The sequence below is a fragment of the Quercus suber genome, unplaced genomic scaffold (assembly GCF_002906115.3).
Source record: "Quercus suber isolate HL8 unplaced genomic scaffold, Cork oak 2.0 scaffold_148, whole genome shotgun sequence".
In the NCBI taxonomy this organism is placed as follows: Eukaryota; Viridiplantae; Streptophyta; class Magnoliopsida; order Fagales; family Fagaceae; genus Quercus; species Quercus suber.
In genome coordinates this window covers 31,313-56,124 of record NW_027069609.1, presented here as the reverse complement: position 1 = coordinate 56,124, position 24,812 = coordinate 31,313, and the positions used below count along the sequence as shown (strand labels likewise).

Below are 24,812 nucleotides of genomic sequence, written 5' to 3'. Positions count from 1 at the left end.
AAAACACCACCCATGGGCAATATGTGGTATGGAAAAGTAAGAATGGGCCACGGCAGGCCCGAAATAATGAAAACAAAAGAAAGTAGGGGATAATGGCAAGCCCATGAGCCCCAAGTATGAGAATGAGGAAATTGGGTTGAGGAAGCCCAATTGAGTTAGTAAATGCCCATGGAATGCAAAGTTAGTAAATGGACCGAGGAAGTCCAAATGAAGTAAATGGGCTGGATAAGCCCAAGTGAAAAAGAGAGGGACATTGGAGCCCACGAGCAAGAACACCAGTGGCCATATTAAGCCACTGGGGGAAAGAAAGGAACGGCAGGCCTAAAAAGAGGCCCAGCAGGAACAAAAATCGTTGCGGCAGGAAAAGCCGAGTAACACGGTGGGAAGCTAAGGCAATTAAAGAATTGGGCTGAAGAGAATACAAAGCCCAGTACTCGATAAAGTCTAGACCCTATGGGGTGGGAAATTAGAGTAACAGCTTGGGAAAAGCCAAGAACGGGCGACTAGCAATGCAAGCAAAATGTCCAGTACGCGGTAGATGCATGAACAGCAGGCAGACTTCAGACATAAACCACGCGCAAGGCCCGGCACCACTAGCCTGTACCCAGCCAATACAGAACATGGTGGGGTCATGGGTCAGAGGTAAAAGGGCATGGTTTGGAGGTGGGGAGAGGGGAAGGCCTGTTTTGAGGTTCCTGCTCAAACTCTTTTGGGGAATACGTCCTGCTGGGATGGTATACCACCCAAAAGGGGCAAGGTTGAGTGGGAACCAATAGGTGCATGCCATGAGGGATAGAGAGAGAGAAACATCACCGCGGTAGGACAAGGTGCCGTAGCGGACTAACAGACAAAACGTTGTCTGTGTCTGTGACAGAGGGACTCGCAAACAGAGCAGTAAGGGTCTGCGAGTGCGCCCAGACCAGACAAAAAACGGTTAGGGGGTAGAATAGTAAAAAATCAGTCACGGCAGGCACTATAAAAGGACGCCTCTTCCGTGTGCAAAAACAACATGCACAAGAGCAATACAACACAACTTAAAGAAAATACTCTGTAACTTACTTAGAAGAACAGAGGAGCATAACACTAAAAAACGACCATTGTGGAAATTACTAAGAAAAGACTAGAAAAGAAAGAAAGAAAGAGAGAAAAAAAGAGCAAGTGATAGTGGCATGCACCAATAGGCCCCTTCCCTTCTCTCCCTCTCGAATCCCTATTCTCTTTTATAATTATTTTGGGAAGTGTCCATTCGGGTCTGCCTCCCTCAAACCCATTAACTTCCGCGGCAGGAATCCCGTTTTCTTTCCTCGGAGGTTAATTGCATTGAGAAGAGGCGTTCTTCCTCTTTGGCCTTACTCTTGCGGACCGAACTGAATTGATTTACATAAGCTGTCGATTAAATCTTTATTACCATTTGCCATTACTATTTATTTGTCAAAGATTGTTAATGTTATTGTAGTTCTGTCATTTCTTATTAAAAGAACTATTTGGTCATTTCAGAATACGTGATTTTGTTTTATCAATTGTATCTGCTTGCCGCAAGCTTTTTTTTCTCTAAAACAGCTCTACCTATCGTAAACTTTTCCCTGGAACAGCTCAGTCTGCGGTAAGCACTCTCCTGGCAGACAAGGCATAGTTCGCGCACAAACCGGCCAAGTTGAGTTCCAGTTGGCCCGGTCTTGACTCCTGCAACCCAAAACACTTGGGCCTATATTCACAAAGGGGCAGCCCGGCCCAACATAACAAAAAAGGCCCCCACACCAAGATACTTTAATTGTAGATTAATGCTAGTGAAATTAGGGGGAGTGAAAATGAGGCTAATGATAACTTCAAGAGAGATGCTATTAGTGAAGTTGGGGAGACACAACGTGGTGGAGAATGATGGCTAGGGAGCAACTCAAAAGAAGATGGATCTTCCCTTTTATTGATTAGTTTATTTCAAAGTGTTATCTTTTGTGATTTATTTATTTTTGAAACCTATGTGATTGTTACAATATATTATTTATTTTTGAAACCTATGTGATTGTTCCACTATATGACTTTGTTGTAATTCTAGACTACTCTTGCGTATTTGTAATCATGAATTTGTAAACTATTAACTTATGATGGACTAATTTTTAGTAATTGTTACATTGTTATAGTTGGAATCATATTCATATGTAAGTGGTGTGGTTGGTCATCGGTCATGATAGACCTTATTTATGAATTTGTTTATTATTCACTTATGATAGACCTTACTTAATGTTAATGCGATGGTTACTGCTAAAGTTATGTTATAATATTCACATGTAAGTGGTGGTTAAATAGTTGAGTTTCACATTAGAAAATGAGTTGTTTCTTTTCTAGAAAAAGAAAAAAGAAAAAGAAAGAAAGATAATTAGTGGTTAATCAAACATAATTAGGCCCAAATTCATAAACTTAAACTTTTGGATTCAATGGTGTTCCTATCAAGAAAGTCAATACCAGCCGTACTAGAGATATATACCATATCAGTCATTAAACCAATACTGGTATTTTTTTTTTAAATGTACTGGACAAAATATAGAATTGAACCATGTTGTACCGGCCACATTGGAGTTTTTTTTGGGTATTTTAGGCAATATTGATGTTTCAACCAATATAATAAAATGATTATATTGGGTTAATGTACATAGGATAATACTTAGGCTTATAAAATAAGCGCAATTTAGATTATATTTTTAAAAATAAATAAATCTTTGTATAGGAAATTGATAAAGGTATTTCAAGTTTTAGTGTTTTACTACATAATGCTTTCAAACTGATATGACAATGAATGTGATTGGTGGGCTTCAACCACCTCATAAATAAATATTTGAATTAGCACTTTGTGATTGGTGACACACTAGTTTGTTAGCTCAATGTTATAAAACTTATCACTACTCATATATCTAACCTCAAAATGGTACATTGGTATCAAAATATTTCATTTCTTTAGCTAGACCAAAATGACATGAAATTTACTCTATTGATCCCTATATGTTATATGAATTACTCAATTTGAATCTCCTCAAAGTATTCTCACAGTTGGAACCCATGCAGAGATTGCAGATGGTAATTTTTTGCCACTAATTCTTCAAAACCAATTTAATAGGAAAAAAAAAATTGTCCAATACAAGAAAGTATCTCTCGCAATTGTTCTACCATATCAACACCCTTGCGGGTGTAACAACTCAATGGACAAGTGGCATCTACAAAATAGCCATGTTTACAAAAAGTTGAATAAAAAAGTTACAAATTTAATCCAAATATGATTTCTTAAAATTTTCAAATTCCACAATTTTTTTTTAATCAAATTCATCTATATATATATATATATATCTATCTATTAAGAGCCAAAACTCGGAGAAAATCCAATTAGATTTTAATTCGATTCTCAATTTTGTGCTACATGTCCTATTTAATTTTTAATTTTGTGCCCAGTGAATTATTGAGGCAAAATCGAAGAGTCAAAATCTAATTAGATTTTAAATTGGATTTCAATTGGAGTCCAATTTTTCTCCATGTTTCTGTCTAAGTTTTTAATTTTTGTGGCAAATGAATTATTTAATGCAAAAATCAAAGAGCCTAAAGCTAATTAAATTCTAAATCACACACACACACACACACACACACACACATATAAGGAGAAATCATTAAATATTTTAGAAATGTATGGTTTAAAAAAAGTGTAAGCTAATACCATGTATAATTTAAATTTCTTCTTAAAAAAATGTATAATTTGAACTTTATAATTATGATTATTTTTAATTGTACCTGTGCATATGCACGAGACTAAACATTAGTTTATATATATAATAATAGGTGAAACTGAGAGAAATTCAAATTAAAATTCCAAATTAGAGTTCCGATTTTGCGCCATATGTCTTAAATTATTTATTCTTAAAGAGTTTTATTTCTTAATTTTAGAATCAAATATGGGATCACATCATAATATTCATCCAAGTGAGTTATTAAGTACAAAAACCAAAGAGTCTAGAATAAATGAATGGTAAAAAAAAAAAAAAAAGTGCTTCACAATAGTTTTTTTTTTAAAATGGACAATTTACATTTTATAACTAATAATATCCTTGCAAAATTTTTTAAAGAGTTATCAAAATATAAAAATGACTATTGTGGGGACAATTTTTGCTTCAAGGCCAAGGGCTAGACCATGGTTGGAACCTAGGCAAATTTTGTTGTCCCACATTGGAAGGAAAGCTTTCCTCTTCATGCCATATAAGGGATGACCAATGGTGATAGAGTACTACTGTCCCCACAATTATTAATAGTATTTAAATTATATATATGTAGGAATTATATTATGCATTTTATTGTATATTTTTAGGTGTATCCATTTACATGCATGGGATTACAAACTAGTTTCCTATAAAGAGCCACATTAGTCGCATTGAGATCTATCTTATGACATCAGGGATCGACCTTGAGTTATGGTCATGCACTAGATTGATCATCTATATTTGGCTCGGTGGTGGATATGATTACAAATCAGGGATCTCGTCTAACTTGGCCTCCCTTCTAGGATTGTATCATGAAATTGAAAGCCAACTAGGGACCTTGTCCTTATTGAGTGTTTTTTTTTTCTAATTCTTTAATAAATCCAAGATACTGTAAATTGAAAATTGATTTGTGTTTATATAATTTAGATTTGTGGAATGTTGAGCTGAGCTGAGCTGAGTTTTGATCAAAAAAATTTAGTAATAATTAATTTCAATTGTGAGGGTAGAACAAATTATGGAAGAAATTGCTTGCAATGTATGCGTGTTTGACTGAATATTTAACTTAAAACTAAGACATAGGGATTGGAAATGTTTAACTTAATAGGACTTTTTTAGAAATGCGTAAGTCACATGAGAATGAGAAAATTTGACAAAGTTCCTAAATGACAAAGTTATTATGAACCTAATTTGCCAAATTTATCTCAAAGTAAACTAATGCACAGTAAATTAATCCAAAGAAAATCATCTCAAAGTAAAGTAAATTGTAGGAAATGTAAAGGATTCAAACCTAAATGATTATTCTAACAATAAATTGATTTGAAGTAAATAGTAAATTATATCAAACTTCAATAAACAACTAAATATTACATCAATCTACTTGAATACTTGAATAACTGATAACATGAGTACAAGGAAATGAACCTACAAGCAATGTATTATAAACAAAACAGTTCAAAGAATCAAAAAAGGAGGGGGGGGGGGGGGGTTAAAGGCTTTTCAAATAAGTTAGTAAAAAATATCTAAAGCAATTTAAACTACTTTCAAAAGAATTTTTTTTTCATTTTTTTATAAATTAATAGAATATAATAATGGATAAAAAAGTACATATTTCTTTACTAATCTTTCAAATGAAAAGCCTTTTGATTTAAAATAAAACCATTTTCAACATAAATTGATAAATTTCATGTTCACATATAAAAACATAATTTTTGATTGACTAATAAATTTTAACAAATAATAATAGATTGTGAGAGAAGAGAAATTTTTGATCTTTTAATCCCAAAAAAAAAAAAAAAATTGAGAGAGAAAAATAACAAAAATAAAAACTATTAATATCTAAAAGAAAATAAATATATAATATATAATCAAGAGAAGCATAACAATAACAACTACCTAATGGTTAGCATGCTTGTCATTTAGGGTGTGTTTGGTTGGAATGATTTTGGGGAGGATGAAAAAAAAGGTGAAAAACAAGAGAGAGAATGGATGAGAGTAGTGTTTGGTTGGGAGGGGGAGGGAGAGGGGGAGAGACAATTGGTGGGCTCGGCTATTTTACCTTTGAGCCAACCAAAACTCTATCACCCTAAATTGGGAAGAAAACACAAGGGAAAACAAGTCACTCATTTTTGGACAAACCTTGAAAAGATGCTATGAAATAGAGTGGGAGAGACTTGTCACTCTCCTTTATCAATCCCTATTTTTAAAATTAGGTTCTATTTTCGTTCTCGTATCAAGGAATCTCTAACCAATGCAAAATGAAGTGAGATGAATTTTCACTTGATAGACCTAAATTTTCATCACTAATCTTATATTTGAAAAATAGGTAGATGAATTCCCCTCCTCTTCTCTCTTCTCATTCCATTTCAAATGTTTTTTTTTTTTTAAAGAAAAGTAATAGGTTATATTATTGATTATATATATTTGCAAAAATAACTATTGTGCCGCATAAACCTTCTCAACTAACCTATAATATGAGAGAGAGAGAGAGAGAGAGAGAGAGAGAGAGAGAGAGAGAGAGGGTTTGTACAAAGACCCATTAATAATTTGTTAGATATACACAAATGAGTGAAGTCTCACATTGAATAATGATGAGAAGAATAAGTAATTAATATCACACAGTTGAGCTTGTACCAATTGAACTTAGGCCTTTAGGGTTAAGTATGTCTCTATATATTATATTAACCAATAGAGCACTAACATTGGGGAATGTAAACACCTCCCAATTGCTATTTTACAACCTAAGAGAGCAAAAACCCACTCCATCTAAGTTTGGATACCTAAAAAAATTTGCAACCTATGAATAATAAAGTTGCATATACGCGACCTTACTATTCATAGGATGTAAAGAAAAAAATAATATTTAATCTTATGGTTGTGTGAAGAGAAAAAGATAGTGGGAGGAAAAAGATAGATAAAAATACTTTTTATTATTTTATTAGGTAGTTTATATTATTTTATTGAGTTGTATGTAAAAATAAAAAATGGAATGTAGGGTGAGTTGTAAAATAAGTTAGTAAAATAAATAAAGTAGTGTTTAAGGATGCAAAAAAAAATTTTTTTTTTTTTTTGTTTGTTTGTTTTTTGCATCCTTGGATGCTAGTGCTCTAAGGAGTCTCTCCAAAGTATTTATCTCCCTAACATAATTTCTTTTAAGTGACTCTCACACGTTTGTAACAATTTATATTACAAACTTTTTAGTTACTACATTTAACCCTCATAAGATTTAGAATATAATGAAATCATCAAGATTTTTATATCAATGCGCATTAAAAATTTCTTTTCAATCCAAACTTTTGAAGCTCAAAAATATAACAATTGAAAAGTTTGTAAAACTAAATTGTGCAAACCACAAGAGCATAAGCCATAACTGAAAATTGTCCACAAAATGCAATATCCGTTAATTTGAATAGAACATTAACGATTTTATATTAATTCAAATTTTAAGAGATAAAAACATAATAGTTGGAAGTTTATGAACTAAAATGTGATAAATCACATGAGCTAAATTGTAATTTTTGCTTTAAACAAATAAAAAATTAAAAGAAAACTAGAAGAGTCAAACTCAACTTATTAACTTAAATTTAAACCTCTACACTTCTTCTTCTTCTTCTTCATTTTTTTTTTTTTTTTTTTTTTTTTTNTGCTACATCAAAGAAAAGCCTGATCACACGTCCACTGATTGTAAACTAAGATTAGCCGGTGGGTAACAATAAAGTCTATGATCGATATTTAGAAACCAAAGTAATTTAGTGTTTCAGTGTACATCATTTAAAGTCTTTGCATTCTAAACAAATCCTAGCGAACCTCAAGTAACATTGCTTGAAAAGAATGATCTTACTTACCATTATTTTAAGATTCGATTACCTAGTTATTAATAACTTCTAGACAGAAAATGTCGGCGCAATAGATTCCGATTTTTTTTCTTTTGTGAAGGATTAGTTTCAGTATCATCCTAATGGCAATCTGCTGCAATACTATCTAGTCTAAACCAACAAAAGATGACCCTAAATTTCCTGATAACAAAGTATTAAAAAAAAAATCCAATCAATACTACATTTGTTATATCAATTTCATTATACTAAATATTTCTCTGAGCAGATTAACATTTAAGACATCGCTGTAATATGATAAAAACTAGAATATGTCCATCTGAAAAAAGATGCCTCATTGTATTAGATACCTTGATCAACAGTTGTTGATCCTATGTTGAAACTGAAAACTTATTTAAATCATTGTAGAAATATTTCTATGAAGCTAGACCCAAATTATTGTTATTATTTTTTTTCGACTTGGGGTCTGTAAGTAAGACTAAAAACACCCACGAGAGCATCACTACATTAAAGGTTATTGAACACACATCAAATAATGCCAACTTGCAACTGCAAAAGTATTTAAAGTTTCTAGACACAAAGAATCTCTATGTAAATACTAATTTAAAGTTTAAACTAGATTGTGATATATTAACAGTTGTGCGCACCTCACAATAAGAATCTAATAGTTGTTTCTTATAGAAATGGCAACTGGGTTTCTTTATTTTATATCCAACACATCATCAGGGTTTACCATATAATTAGTAATCCGTGGTCCTAATTTACTTGTTTAGTTGTTTTGCTTTCATAATCACATTTTTCTCTGCGTTTCTTTATAATTTATCGGTGGTCCTAAATCACGACGACACCAGTTACATCAAATTAAGTACTTATATATTATGTTATATATAGGATATCACGATTTTGTCCGAAGACTAGTGATTTATTTTCATATAATCATAAAACACTTACCTCGCATAACTTTTTTTTTGGTTAATAATTAATAAATTATTCATATCAACATAATCAGCTCCATGATTCACATGGGATTTTAAAAAAAAAAATAGTAGCCAGTTGCAACAACTGTTTCCCTTAAAAATTTGAAAGGGCACCAAAAAAGTATTGTACCTCAACAAGAAGCAATTATTATTGTGGACAATGGAAATGGTCCAACGAAAGGTCACCAAAAAATGTATTAGTTGTTATAAAGTATTAGTTGTTGGAAAAATTGAGCTACAATGGTATAGATTCTAATGTGATATTTATAGAGTTTTTAGCCCCCCCCAAAAAAAATTTTTTTTGGCAAAACTTGATTCAATGGCGAAATTTAATTTATTCATGCGTAGACTTAATCTGTGTGTTAAAAGTTAAAATATGACCTTTCCATTAAAACTATTAATTTGTGTTCTATGTTATATCTTAAAATGCTGCAATTAGGGGATTAACTAAGATGTAGGCAGTTTTTTTTTTTTTTTTTTTTTTTAACCATTAGAACCTGAGTGTCTAAAACTCCAATTCCACCAGGATAAAATATATATATATATATATATATATATATATATATATATATATAAATTAGTAGAACTTGAGCCTATAAAACTAGAGTTTAATAAGGATAAAAAAAAAATGTTTTGAAAATCATGTTAAATGGCAAAAAATTCCTACATAATAACATGGAGTTTTTTTATTTAGTTTTATAAGATGATATGGATGCAAAAGAAGTGCCATTGAAACCATCATTCATGAAGAATTGTTGTTCCCAACAATTTTGTTTTAAATGGTATAATCTTAGTGCTTAACAAATTGTATCTATTTGAACATTGGAATTTCATTTTGTGCAGGTCTTATTGGAGTCCAAATTGGTAAATTTAGTGGTTGTGAACGTGAAATTTAATGTTGGCTTCAAAAAAAATTTGTTCATTACATTAAATATTGGGGTTGTCAAAAGTTGTTGATAGAGTTAGTAGAAGTAAGAGTGCAAATAAATAGAAATAAAAATTAGTAGAAGTAGACAATCAAACTTTTATTAGTTTTTTTCTTTTAAAATAAATATTATAAGAGTGTTAACCAGAAGATCATTTTTAATTAACTAAAATGTTTAATATTGAAATTTCATTTAAAGCTAACTATCTTAGTAATTTCATTTAAACTTAAAAAGAACAAACAAACAAACAAACAAACAAGAAGTAGAAAGGGAAACCATCAATGTAACATTGAACTTTGATCATTTTTAAGTTTCTAAGTGTATTTTAGACATTCTCTAGGTATTGAGGGCATTATGATTTTTTTTTTTGGGTAATTTTTTAGACTTCATGGTTATTTTGGTCATATATAGGTTGTAGGGTCATTTTTTAGGTTTTTAGGGTCATTCGGTCATTGTTGAGGTTCTAAGAGTATTTCAATAATTTTTTAGGTTCTAAGAGTATTCTGGTAATTGGTGAGAGTTTCAGGAGTATTTTGGTCATTTTCAAGTTTATGAAGTATTTTAGTTATTTTATAGGTTTCCAGGGTATTTCAAAAATTTTCAAGGTTTTAGGGTCATTTTAGTCATTTTAAAGGTTCTACGGGTATTTCAATAATTTTTTAGGTTTCAAGTGCATTATGATCTTTTTTTGGTTCTAAGGGTATTTTAGTCACATTTTAGGTTACAAGGTTAGCTCAGTTATTTTTTTGGTTTCAGGGTCATTTAGGTCTTTTTTTAGGTTCTAAGAGTATTTCGGTTGCATGTGATATTGATATTGCCCAATGTGACAATGAAACCGTCAAATGTGATAAACAAATTAGGGTATAATCGAATATGAAAACAATACAATCATATGTGATACTAATACTGTCTAATGTGACAATGGAACCATCAAATGTGAGAAAAAAAAAATAAAGAAACCATTGAATGTGGCAAAAGTAGAGTAATATGCAAAGTTGGTATTGCCTATTGTGATAATAGAACTATCAAATGTGAGAAAAAAAAGAAAAAAAAAAAAAGAAAAAGAAAAAAAGGAACCATCGATCATTACAATTTCATTCCTAAAAAAATTATTTAATTAAATTAGTAGACTTTACTCACAAAGAAAAAGGAGTTTACAATCAATTCAATGAGCTCCAAAAATATCAAGTAGTATGCAAGCTTCAAAGTTGAAAAACCAAAACAAAGGCAAAATATTTGATATGAGTTAAGCATGTATTTCGGTCATATTTTATGTTTTGGAATATTTTGATCATTTTTAGGTTTCAATGGTATTTTGGTCATTTTAAGATTTTGGAGTATTTCAGTCATTTTAAGGTTTTTTTAGGGTATTTTGGACATTTTTAAGGTTTCAAAAGTATTTTGGTAATTTTTAGGTTTTTGGGGTATTTTGGTTTTTTTTTTTTTTAGGTTTCAAGTGTATTTTTTTCAATTTTTCGATTTTGGGTAATTTAGTTCATTTTTTAGGTTGGTACAGTCGAATATGACAATGGAACCATTAAATATGAGAAAAAAAAATAAGGGAACCATCGAATGTGACAAAAGAACAATCACATGTGATATTGGAACTGCACAATGTGAGGATAGAACCATGAAATGTGATAAAGAAAAAAAAAAGAAAAAGGAATCACCGAATGTGATAAAAGTATAGTTACATGTGATGTTGGTACTGCACAATGTAAGGATGGAACAGTCAAATTTGAGGGGAGAAAAAAAAGTAAACTACCAAATGTGACAAAAGTATTGTCAAATGTGAAGTTGGAATTGCACAATGTGATGATGGAATCGTCAAATATGAGAAAAAAATAAGGAAACTACCAAATGTGATGGTGACGAAAGAACTGTCACACGTGATGTTGGAACTGCACAACGTGATGATGAAACCGTCAAATGTGGGAAACAAATAAGGGAACCACCAAATGTGATAAAAGTACTGTCAAATTTGATGTTGGAACTACACAATATAAGGATGAAATCATCAAATATGAGAAAAAAAAATTAGGGAACCTCTAAATGTGACAAAAGAACTATCACATATGATGTTAGAACTGCACAATGTGAGGATGTAACTGTCAAATGTGAAGATTTGGTAACTTGGTATAGTAAGTTGTCTATTAGTGGGTACCGTACCCAAAAAAAAAAAAAAAAGGTACGGTAGAATTACCCAAATGGGAGTATGGTAGAATTACCCTACATATAGAGGGAAGTTTAAAGGGGATTAGAATAGCCTTTATTAGATTCTTCCAATTTATACAAGTGCTTGGACCCTTTAATAAAGGGTCACAACCCTAGGAAGGGTTGTGTTTCTCAAGAATTATGTAACAAACCATACTTTTGTGAGTAGAATAAATTGCGCGCATGAGGATGCACCATAGGCCATTTTTACTAAATAATACCTTTAAAAAAATATTTGTCAAAATAGCAATGTTAGATAGTTATTTGGCAAAATAGCCTTTGAAAAATGGAACTCAGTCTTTTTAGTAAGCAATTTTCACTTGGGTCTAGTACAATTTGTGGAACTTTGTCTCTACAAGATAAGATATCAAAAAGTTTATTTTTTCAAATAACTTTCAAACATTATTATTTTGGCAAATGCCTCATTCAATGTATTATTTAGCAAAAATGCTCATGCACTATATTTTGGGGTGATAACTCTCATTTACTTACACTCCTTTTGTTTCTCTGTCAAAACTCATTCATATTACTCCAAATAATAAAAGTTTTTTAGTATCACCTCATTTGCTAATATATAAGAATTATTTTGGTATTATTGAAAGTATGCAAAAAAATTCATAAAAAAAATTAAAGAGTACAATATATATATATATATATATTATCAAATGAGGTGATATTACCAAACTTTTATTATTTGAAATAATATGAATGAAAACTAAAATGTGATAAATCACATTAGCTAAATTGGAATTTTTGCATTAAAAGATTTAAAAATTAAAAGAAAACTAGAAGTGTCGAACTCAACTTATTAATTTAAATTTAAAACTCTATGCTTTTTTTTTTTTCATAGAATGGAAAAATTTTATTAAAGCATTACACTAATGCTCAATGCTTAGCCACGTTGCAAATTATATTATCAAATATTCAAAGGGTTCAGGACCAGAAAAAACATCAAAAGAACCTACTATGATTACTTGTTCTTACAATTACATGTGTTGTCCCACTTCTTAAATTCCATACATATGGTACCCAAACATACATACACACACACACACATATATATATATATATGTATGTATGTATGTATGTATATGTATATATATACTAGTTTACTTTTTATTTATTTTTTTAATTTTTACTCTTAACTATTTTGCTACAAACAAAGAAAGCCTGCTCACACGTCTGCTGATGGTAAACTAAGATTAGTTGGTGGGGTCTTAATGTTAGGCTCAATAGTCCCCATCATATATGCATGCTTAATAGGTTGACCATCTTCATCATGGTAAGCATAAGCAAAACCACCATGCCTTGTCATATCCATGCCTGCCAGCTCATCATCCCTTGACACTCTTAACAGCTCCATCTTTTTAAGCAAATAAAATAGTGATCCCATTGTGGCCGTGACCCACCCTGAGACCACCAATATTTGTACAATTTGTGCTGCCAATAGCTTCCCTCCACCTCCCATAAACAACCCGTATGGTCTACCGGGTTGACCCGGATACACCTCATTCACATACGACGTCGTTGCAAACAATCCTGTGAATAAAACCCCCCACGCACCACACCCACCATGTAATTGTGCTGCCTCTAGTGGGTCATCATATTTTAATTTCTTTGCAAGCTTGTTGCACCCAATCAAAACCCATGATGCCACAAAGCCACATATGATTGCTGCCCAAGGCTCTACCACTGAACACCCTGAGGTGATTGCAGCAAATCCTGCTAGTAGACCATTACAAACGTCTAGCACATTCCAATGACCTACCAATAAGCGTTTGCTAAACAAGGTTGTAAGTGCAGCTGTGCAACCTGCTAATGTTGTGGTGACAGCTGTCCTCCCAATGGCACTCCATTGGCCATAATAAGACCCACCATCATCATATGATTTCGCTATTGTGAGAAATGAACCAGGGTTGAACCCATACCAACCAAACCATAACAAGAATGAACCAAGCACGACTAGAGACGCGCTATGACCACGTAAAACCACGGACCGGCCCACTTGATCAAATCGGCCAACTCGTGGGCCTTCAATAAATGCACCCCATAAGCCCGCTATGCCACCAACCATGTGAACCACTCCCGAACCAGCAAAGTCAATGACACCCGAACCGAATAAAAGATCACCAGTTCGAGTTGGGCTGGCCCAGCCGTCACTAGACCAAAACTAGTGTGAAACTATAGGGTAAACAAAACCGGTTAAAAAGGAAGAGTAGATCAGATAAGTCACAAATTGAGTTCTCTCGGCAATGGACCCACTAGTAACTCCAGCAGCCGCTATTGCAAAGGCCCATTGGTAAAGAAAAAAGCTATAGTCTCCAGTGGGCTTAGGATAGTCTCTTAGACCAAAGAAGTGGCGGCCAATAAATCCATTAGAGGGAGAACCAAAAGCAAAGGCAAAGCCGAAGAGATAGTAAAAAAGGCCACCCGCTGCAGCGTCAAGAACATTGGTGAGCATGATGTTCATGGTATTCTTGGCACGGACAGATCCAGCACATAGCATGGCAAAGCCAAGTTGCATGGCGAACACAAGGTAAGCAGAGAAGAGGAGGTATGTGTTGTCTATGGCATAGGTTGTGTCACTGAGCTTGTTGGCTATGGTGTCAAAGCGAGTACAGAGGTAATTGGCCACGGCAGTGCCGTTGGCAGTTTTAGAACTGAAAAGGAATGCGAGGTCTGAGGCTGAGCAATTTAAGGAGGCCATGGACAGCTTGTTTCTTCTTGGGTGAGAGAGAGACTAAAAGTGAAGGAATACTGTAATAGATACTTTGGGGTTCTATTTATAGACCAAAGGGATAGAGAGGTCTTAATTATAATATAAGGTGAAAAGGAGGTTTGCTTATATTCTCATTTTCATTTTCATTTCCTATTATAAAAGAAAGGAATCTATAGTCTAAGTTCTAATTTCTAAACCAAGAATTTTTTATAATCAAACCTAGATAAATTATATCATCGAAATAAGGAAAAATTTTGCCTCCACCACTGCGTGCACGATTATTAAAAAATATATAAATATATATAATCTTGCGATATTGTTATCTTGCATCTTACCAAGAAATTACTTTTAATCTTCAAGATTTTTTTTTTTTAATCCTATGGCATGGTAAATTTTGGTTGTGAGGCCTTCTTCACGTTACACGTGGATGAGTTTTAGTAAATCACAACGTTATGTTATTCTTAATAATAATGCTTGTGCCACATAAAATGGCACAACTTGTGCCACAACTCACCTATATGGCGAGTTGTGAGTGATAGAGAGGTGATAGTGGGTCCATGTGAGGTTACCTCTCTATCACTCACAACTCGCCACGTAGGCTGCTGCAGCGTCAAGAACATTGGTGAGCATGATGTTCATGGTATTCTTGGCACGGACAGATCCAGCACATAGCATGGCAAAGCCAAGTTGCATGGCGAACACAAGGTAAGCAGAGAAGAGGAGGTATGTGTTGTCTATGGCATAGGTTGTGTCACTGAGCTTGTTGGCTATGGTGTCAAAGCGAGTACAGAGGTAATTGGCCACGGCAGTGCCGTTGGCAGTTTTAGAACTGAAAAGGAATGCGAGGTCTGAGGCTGAGCAATTTAAGGAGGCCATGGACAGCTTGTTTCTTCTTGGGTGAGAGAGAGACTAAAAGTGAAGGAATACTGTAATAGATACTTTGGGGTTCTATTTATAGACCAAAGGGATAGAGAGGTCTTAATTATAATATAAGGTGAAAAGGAGGTTTGCTTATATTCTCATTTTCATTTTCATTTCCTATTATAAAAGAAAGGAATCTATAGTCTAAGTTCTAATTTCTAAACCAAGAATTTTTTATAATCAAACCTAGATAAATTATATCATCGAAATAAGGAAAAATTTTGCCTCCACCACTGCGTGCACGATTATTAAAAAATATATAAATATATATAATCTTGCGATATTGTTATCTTGCATCTTACCAAGAAATTACTTTTAATCTTCAAGATTTTTTTTTTTTAATCCTATGGCATGGTAAATTTTGGTTGTGAGGCCTTCTTCACGTTACACGTGGATGAGTTTTAGTAAATCACAACGTTATGTTATTCTTAATAATAATGCTTGTGCCACATAAAATGGCACAACTTGTGCCACAACTCACCTATATGGCGAGTTGTGAGTGATAGAGAGGTGATAGTGGGTCCATGTGAGGTTACCTCTCTATCACTCACAACTCGCCACGTAGGCGAGTTGTGGCACAAGTTATGCCACTTTGTGTGGCACTAGCACAACTTTATTCTTAATGAGCTTTTTTTTTTTTTTTTAATTCATAAATTAATTAATTAATGTCTAGTAGACCATGAACCAAAACAATACTTTCTGCCTCATTACGAGGAAATGAGGAATGGATTACTAAACATTATTGTCACCTTGAATCAGCAAGTAAATTAAACTTGGGTCTTGGTTCAAGCATCTAATTCGTTGATTAGATCAATAATACAAGCTCACTGTTCTCCTAGAGTTTATTAAAAATTCCAAGCAGAGTTTCATAATCTATACTAAATTCAAGTGCAACTTTTTCACAACTTATTTATGACATTCAAGATTAAAATCTCCCTCCTCTACATGGGATTTTATTCCTCTTTCTTTTAGCAATGTGGAAGAAAAATGAAACAATATAAAAAAAGGGGCCAAAAATAAAAAAAGGTTAAGCTTAGCCACATTCAAAAATCCAAAAGCTTCAAGGTCTGTAAATAACTTGATTTGAGAGAAAACATTAATTAATTGGCATTCACCTACCTTTTCGTCTTGAATGGAAAGTCTTCTAACTACTTGGTCAATGTTAATGTGGATCACAAAAATTACACAGGTAATATTTTAATGTCACAATCACAGTGACAATGAAGTCTATGACGATATTTGAAACCAAAGTAATTTAGTGTTTCAGTGTACATCATTTAAAGTCTTTGCATTCTAAACAAATCCTAGCGAACCTCAAATAACATTGCTTGAAAAGAATATCTTACTTACCATTATTTTAAGATCGATTACCTAGATTATTATAACTTCTAGACAGAAAATGCGGCCAATAGATTCCGTGTTTTTTTCTTTTGTGAAGGATTAGTTTCAGTATCATCCTAATGGCAATTGGCTAGAACTATTATGTCTAAACCAACAAAAAGTGACCCTAAATTTCCTGATAACAAAGTATTAAAAAAAAATCCAATCAATGTAGATCCCTCAACATTTTGTTATATATATACTTATAATTTCATTATCAACTAATTATATTTTGATTTGTCTCTATGAGCAGATTAACAAATTGTTAGAAAGACCAGCATCGTCTCTGAATGAATATGGATTAACAAAGTCTAGAATTAATGTCCATCTGAAAACATAGGACTGCCTTCATTTTGATAATTTAGCTATGATCCTTGACATATTCTAAGACATAGGGTTTGTTAGGATACCGCTTATTGTTGAAAACTGAAAACTTATTGCTGAAATCATTGTAGCAAAATAATTTTTAAACTATGAATAGTGCCCGTAGGACCCAAATTTATTGTTTTATTTTTATTATTTTTTTTTTCGTACTTGTGGGTCCTGTGAACAGTGCACAAGACTAAAAAAAAAAAACGCAAACGCCCACCACGAGACGCTATCCAAACTCACACTTAATGTAGGTTATTGAACACACACAAATAATGCCAACTTGCAACTTCAAAAGTATTTAATGGTTCTAGACACAATGAATACTAATTTTTTAAAGTTTAAACTAGATTGTGATATATTAACCGTTGTGCGCACCCCACAATAAGAATCTAATAACTTGTTTCTTATGGAAATGGCAACTGGGTTTCTTTATTTGATATCCAACACATCATCAGGGTTTACCATATAATTAGTAATCTGTGGTCCTAATTCACTTGTTTAGTTGTTTTGCTTACATAATCACATTTTTCTATGTGTTCCTCTATAATTTATTAGTGGTCCTAAATCATGAATCTCTGATGGCTGCAATTGTTCTCATAACCATTGCCAGTTTAACAATATTTAATTATACTGAAAGGCATACGATGAAGTGGGGTTTGACTTTATGATAAGCTCTGGTTTGGGTTTCTTTAAGTAAGCAATCTTAATTTTTTTTTTTCAAATTACAAGAATGAGCATCAATAATTTTAGATTACAGAATCTTCAAATAGAATTTATAAAGTCACTCATAATTAACCATAATTTGAAACTATTCATGGTAAGCTTAGAATTCCAACTCTCAAGTACAACAAATCTGGCTTGTCTAGGAATATTGTTAGAAGGCAGTATAGTGTACCAAATCATTACGGAAATGTGAGAATATTCTAATCAAGAAGATGAAACATTAATATAAAATAAATAAATAAATAAATATATATATATATATATATATATATTAGAAACAATAATACTGCACATAAGAATGAAAGAGTATTAACATGCACAATAGGAAAGTATTAACCAAGGATGTGGGAGGTTTCGATGATCAAAGTTCTTGCAGTTTTTTTAGGGAAGTAATTGTTAGGTTCTAAAGACTTAGGATTTAATGTATTTAGAACTCTAAGGTGTAATGTTAGCAAACCATGATCAAAACAATATGTTTAGTCTTGTTTAGGCTTGCTCAAAGTTGTTTATTTTATGTAAAGTTGGAATCGAGAGGCTGCAGATGCATTGGTGCATTTTGGCCTGGCTCGATCGATTGAAAGTTAGACTCGATCGATTGAAAGTCAGCCAGAATGTTTTTCTACAGAATTTTTTAGCAGAATTTTCTAACTCAACCCTATCTCATTAAAAATTTTGGGTTTTCTGTTTTTGCCCTAGGTATAAAAACAAAACCCTAGCCACGTTTTTGAGAGTTGCTCTGGTTGTATTGTTACTTATACTTTGCAGTTTGTGTGAATCTCTTGTGAGATCATTGAGGAGCTTTCCTTCACATAAACTTAGGATTTTCAAGATAGAGATTACTTCAACATCTTGATGATTAACTCAGTTGCCGCCATTGGAGTTTAAAGAACAACAAGCGTGGGTGCTTGTATCTTGTGGAGAATCCAAGAAAGAAGGAGTCTGTGGATTCGGAACTTGCACGTGGTCGTGTCAGTAAGTTCTACTGGTGGGTAGCATTAGGAAGTCAAGTGGGGAGCTTGTAAGTCCTTTTGTATGAACTTCGATTCTTTCATATAGTGGATTCAGGTTTACCTTGAGGATAGTTAGGTCAAATCCTCCTCAGGTTTTTACCATGTGGTTTCCTGGGTCATCATATCTTGTGTTATTTTTTTTCCCGCTGCTTTATATTCTTGATATGATTGTGTATTTGTGATAACCTAGAATTGCATAAATTGACTAAGTTAATCACTTAGCTAATTAACTAGGTTAATCTGGTTGATTTAAGGGGTCTAAAACCGTTCAGTAATAGTACCCACAAGGCTGTTGCAGTTAGTGTAATGGTACATATGAACTAATGGATATGAACTTAAGAACAAAATAGAAGAACAAAATAAAATAGAAGAAAGCGATGGAATTGAAAAGAGTGAGAAAGGGAGAGAAACTTGTGCATGAAAATTTCCTTTAATGGTTAATAACGATATCTAATAATCTAGAGAAATAATGTTATTTCTCAAAAAATGTTAGTTTCCATCATTTTACCTGGTTCAAGTACATTTAAGATTTGTAAAAATATTCACATAAAAAAAAAATTATAACAACATGCACAAGCATGTTGAAATGTTTGTGAATTACTCTTCTTTAAAAATGGTATTTTATTTCGCTAGTTATCCAATTAATTAATACTTTCATACCCCAATTTCCTTTTTTATTTTTCGTTTTTAATAGTAATGCAAGCTGTTAGTATGTTGATATGTTATATACTAACTCCGTCCCATTTTTTTTGTCCTCTATTCCATTTTGAGATGTCCCAAAATATTGTCCTGTTTCTAAAAATAAAAGTCATTAATTTACTAATGTTCCTATTATACCCCTATTAATTTACTAATTCAATTTTTTGATAAATTTTTTTAAGGGTAATTTTGGAAACTTATACATTTTTAAAAGATAGACAAGACAATAAATGATGTTCCCTTAAAAAGATTGACTTTTCAAACAGGATAAAAAAAATGGGACGGAGGGAGTAATATTTTTAGTCAAATTGTGATCAATCGTAAACAAAACAAAGAAGTGTTTCTCAAAAAAAAAAAAAAAAAAATGTAAACAAACGAGCCACTATAACACTTTATTGTGCTTTATTCTCCTAGCCCAAACATCCACAAGTCACAAGTCACCACAGAAAGTCGTCTCTCTTGTCCTCTTTGTCCTCCCACACCGCCTTCTCTTCTACCGCGGTCTCAAAAGGTTAAGCATGTAAAGCCAGGATGTGAGGTGTATTTCAAAAGTAGGACCCTAAAAGAGTTGAGATTTGTTGAATAATGAGTGTTCAAGCTTGACTCAACAACGAATCTCAAAAGTTTAAACTTGGCTCGACCTCAAACAAAGTCTATAAATGATGTTCAAGCTTAAGCTCGTTAATAAGTCTAAAATTTGAGCTTAGTATCAAGCTTTTGATACTGTGACTTATCAATAATGTTCTAGCAGAAGTACATTATCAGGCTCGTCAATGATGTTCTAGCAGAAGTACGTTATCAAGCCCACATCAAAATTGTTATTAAACCTACATAATTTGGACAAACAAGATATGTGTTTAATTGTCAAGCTCATATCAAGCTTATTATCAAGTCCATAAACAAGTCTAGGCTTAACTTGTTTTGTATCTATTGGGTCATATTTTATATGTAATTGGCAAATCCTTTATCAAAACACACTTTACTTGTAAATTGGGTAAATGTAAGTTGGGTTTGATACATATTAAGTGGTTGCATTAAAGACATGAAGATTGATCTAAGAAACAAGTGAAGAAAAGTCATTTTACTAAAGCTCAACAGATAGCTTGACAAATAGTGTCGATCAAGATTTACTGGCAAGCTTGATACCAGCTCGGTCTATTGAGCTTTACGAATTCAAAATTTTCAGATCTAAATTTCGGCCCATGATAATGTATTTGTTTAGGATTTCTTTTCTCACAACTCTAAACATATATAACGCTTATTTTAAAAGTCGTCATACACAGATACAAAGACCAAGGCTTAATTTTCTCTATGAGAAGCTACTGTGTTTGTACGCCATGGGTTATTGTAACCAAGTACTTCCTGATTTTCATTGTTGATGAAGTGAAGAACTTTACAGCCAACAAAATCCATTCAAGTTGCTGGAGTTAGTCATGTAGTGGAATCCGTGCAAAGGGTTAGTCACAAATTGGAGATTTGTGTATCAAGGGAAAGAAGGTTGTTACAAGATCAAGTCTAATTGGGTATTGGAGCAAAGGTTCAACTGTAAGTTGGTATTTCTGGATAGGTTAGTGTAGTGGTAAGATTTCTTATACTTATACTTGTAACCGTTTGGTTGTTAATTAGTGGATTTTTGGGAGTAGTGACTTTAAAATCACCCGGTGGAGTTTTTGTCTTGCGAGAAGTTTTTCCAATTTGTCAACAAATCACCATGTCAATTTAATTTTCGCTGCTTTTAGTTTATTTGATAATTTATTGGTGCCTCCACGATTTGCATGTACTTTGACGTAATTTATCAACTTGGGTAATTGAATTGATTAACTGGGGTCAAACTATCTTAACCTAACAAGTGGTATCAAAGTGGGTACACTTTAATTAGTTTTTAATCTTTATTATGTGATCCATTGACCCTTGTTGTTATGGATCTTGGGCAATCCCTATATATTCCTCTTCTATTTAATGGTACTAACTATGCATACTAGAAAGTACGTATGAGAGTCTTTTTGTAGTCTTTAGATGAGAAGGTCTAGCTAGTAGTTGAAGTTGGTTGGACCAAACCTATAAAACCACCTGAATCATGGGATGGTGCTAAGATCAAAGCTGCAAATTTTAACACTGTGACAAATGAGGAATTCAAGAAGATCTCCTTAACTAAAATTGCAAAGGAAGCATGGACTATTCCTCAGAATACCTATGAATGCACAAAAGCAATTAAAACTCCATACTTCAAAGGCTCACTACTAGTTTTGAGGAAATCATGATGGATGATGATGAGTCATTTGATGGATTCTATGCCAAGCTCAAGGACATAGTGAATTTAGCATTCAATCAAGGAGAACAAATTCGAGAGCCTAAGATTGTAAGAAAGATCATTAGATCTATTCCAAAGAGATTTCATGCCAAGATCACTACCATAGAAGAATCAAAGTGTATTGACTCTATTCCTTTGACAGAACTAATTAGGAATCTGTAACCCTATGAACTAGGTTTAGTAAAGGTTGGCAAAGGGAGCAAAAGCAAGAACATGGCTTTGAAGATCAAGAATGATGAAAAAGATGAATCGTCATGCCACAGTTCCTTTCTCTTCCTTGACCAAGGGAAGATCGAGTCAAAGTGACATCATTTCCCTCTACTCCAAGTATTCCGAAGTATGTTCCTCCTTTCGTGGTTCTTCAGGTGCATTATTCACCGAGCTCGAGGGCAATGCGCCTTCCCCATTGATCACCATGACTTGTCCTATTGCTTCAGGGATTTTTATAGAATACCCTCTTAGTTTTGAGTAGGGGAACCCATTCTGAAAGGTTCTTCTTCCTCTTCCGCTTTTCCCCATCTTGCTAATCATAATGAAGGGGCAAGCAATCGGTCAAAGGTATTCCCAAGTCGGAATTCCGACAAACACCAAGAAGTATCCATTCTTAGCACAAAAACCGCTGGCTTTTAGAGAATCTTTCCTCTTCAATTATGCACGATTTTTGTGTGGCTGAGGGCCCTCACAGCCAGGCACAGAAGATGAGGACACTAAGTTCAAATCATACATTACTAGACAATTCAAGAAGTTCATCAAAAATGTGAATGTCAAGGCAAATGACAAGGATTGTAAACAATCTAGGTTCTCTCAGTTCAAGTCCCAAGACAAGGTCAAGAGAGAATTCAAAGATGCTAGACAAAACAATAGTGTTCCTGCTAGGCCAAAATGCTATAGATGTCAAGGGTATGGATACAAGAAGCAAGAATGACATTCGTATCTCAAATCCATTAGTAAGAGCAATGCCCTAATTGCCACTTTGAGTGACACATAACTAGAGGCAGATTCTGATGATAGTGATCAAGAGGGAATAGTGAGCACCTTCATAGCGACCACTGATTCTCCCAAGGAAGCAAAAGATTTAGTGGATGAGTAAGAAAAGTTAATAGAGTCCAAGTTTGAGAAGATGGATGATCAAGATGACATCCATACAGCCTACTCAAAGCTATACAAAGTTTTTGAGAAACATGAATAGTTTTACAAGTTAGCTACAAGGAAGCTGAGTGAAGTGGAGTTGGAACGAGAGGAACTCTCCACCAAAGTTGATGAAGCCAATCAAACCATCAGAGCACTATGGTTTGAAAACAACTTCCTAGCTGAAAAGACCAAAAGACTAGATGCAGAACTGTTTCAAGTAAAAGCACAATTGGAAAGGACCTCAAGTGCCAAGCTGGACAACGTGCTCAACTTCCAGAAGGCTATATCTAACAAAATTGGTCTCAAGTATAATCATTCTCTCTTTTCTTATAGTACCTCCTCTAATGCTTCAAATAGAGTCATTTTTGTCCCTCATGCTAATAATGATAACTTTGAGGAAACTGAATCCAAAACTGAAAATGTGAGTGAAAGTAAACTTGATAAGGGAAAATCCATTCTAGGAGCACCCTTTAGGTTGTAAAGAAAGAGAGTAAGCAAAACAATCCTCGCTCTACCAGCAAGAAGTCTCAACCAAAGAAGTCACATTTTTGCCATTACTGTGGTGCATTAAGGCACGCTTGTCCAAATTGCTATAAGTGGCTAGCTACTCAACAAAGCAATGGTGTGTCATCTTTTAGGAGACAAATCAACTCCAACTCTCTTTGGCACCTCTTGGAGAACTTCTTAAGGCTGTCATGTTACTCTCAAACTTCAATGGCTTCAACCTCCTCCCTGTTCATCTAAACAGAGGTTTATGCAAAAGAAAGCTTCTCCATCCAAACCTTCTGTCTAGAAGGAAAAGATTCCAAGTGATTCTATCACTTTCTTGTTCTCATGCATGGTTGTTTGTTGTGTTTTGAGTCAGTCTAGTTTTTAATGTTTTATTATGTTTGTTTACTGTTTTGTTTAATGTTAAAAAAAAATTGAAAAATACAAAAACAATGTGTGTTTGTGTATACTGGTACTTGTGTACCTTGGATGGCCTTTGAAAAAAAATTCTTAACTTTGTATCTCTTGTAACTTAGATGACCATCTTCATGCACAATTAAGCAATGTGAGTTTTGTGGCTTATTTATGTGATTTGTATGATTGGTTAATCTTTTATCATTCATATCTTTATCACTCTTTTTGATAGGAAGGACTAAAAAATCTTAAGAGAAAGGCATAAATAACCATCTCACTATTAAAACTTGTAATCATAGCATATCTATGTGTAATTCATAAAAGTTGTGCTCAATAAGGTGTAGCACTTGTACAGTAAGAACAAGATGTTTGGCTTACATATTTGAGTATTTCTTTTCTCTCTTATATACCCGTGCATGTTATGTCAATTTATGGTTTAAATGAATATATGTAAAGAACATGAAAAGCAAAAAGAATCACAATGCTTTTACTTATGGTTGCAAGCGTGTTTATAGGAGATGTGAGAGTTATATGATGTACCTCAAAGGTGATGGTCCCCATCAAACAGTTATGATTGTGTGTGGGTGTATTTGATTCTCTTATATCATCACTCTTCATATAATGAGACACTTTTACTTCTTGCAAAAGTTTTACACACAACATGCATACTTTTGTTACTTTTGATACTATTGTACAAGTATTATGTGATTTAGCCATCACAAGGAATATATGTGGTAGTATAAACTTACTAAACTGTCTTAACTTGTTTTTGAAAATAAAATCAGTTAGACTTATTTTGTCACGACCCAAATCCATGGAACATGAATTTAGATGCATGACTAACTTACTAATCTTACATAACTTAATAAACATAATTAATCCAAAATAAATTAAAACTCCAAAGAAACAATACTCTTAATAAACCTATTACAATATCTAAAATCCACAATTTAGAGATAATC

At 33.1% G+C, this 24,812-nt stretch overlaps 2 protein-coding genes across 2 annotated transcripts; both read right to left on the bottom strand.

The window, feature by feature from the left end:
* Positions 1 to 12,746: 12,746 nt before the first annotated feature.
* On the bottom strand, positions 12,747 to 14,396 carry LOC112020882 (ammonium transporter 1 member 2-like). The gene has a single exon (XM_065777080.1). The coding sequence runs from the start codon at positions 13,753 to 13,755 to the stop codon at positions 12,856 to 12,858; it is 900 nt and encodes a 299-aa protein (XP_065633152.1). The 5' UTR covers positions 13,756 to 14,396; the 3' UTR covers positions 12,747 to 12,855.
* On the bottom strand, positions 13,852 to 14,388 carry LOC136069026 (ammonium transporter 1 member 4-like). The gene has a single exon (XM_065777085.1). It carries the CDS (start codon positions 14,386 to 14,388, stop codon positions 13,852 to 13,854), a length of 537 nt encoding a protein of 178 aa, XP_065633157.1.
* Positions 14,397 to 24,812: the final 10,416 nt, after the last annotated feature.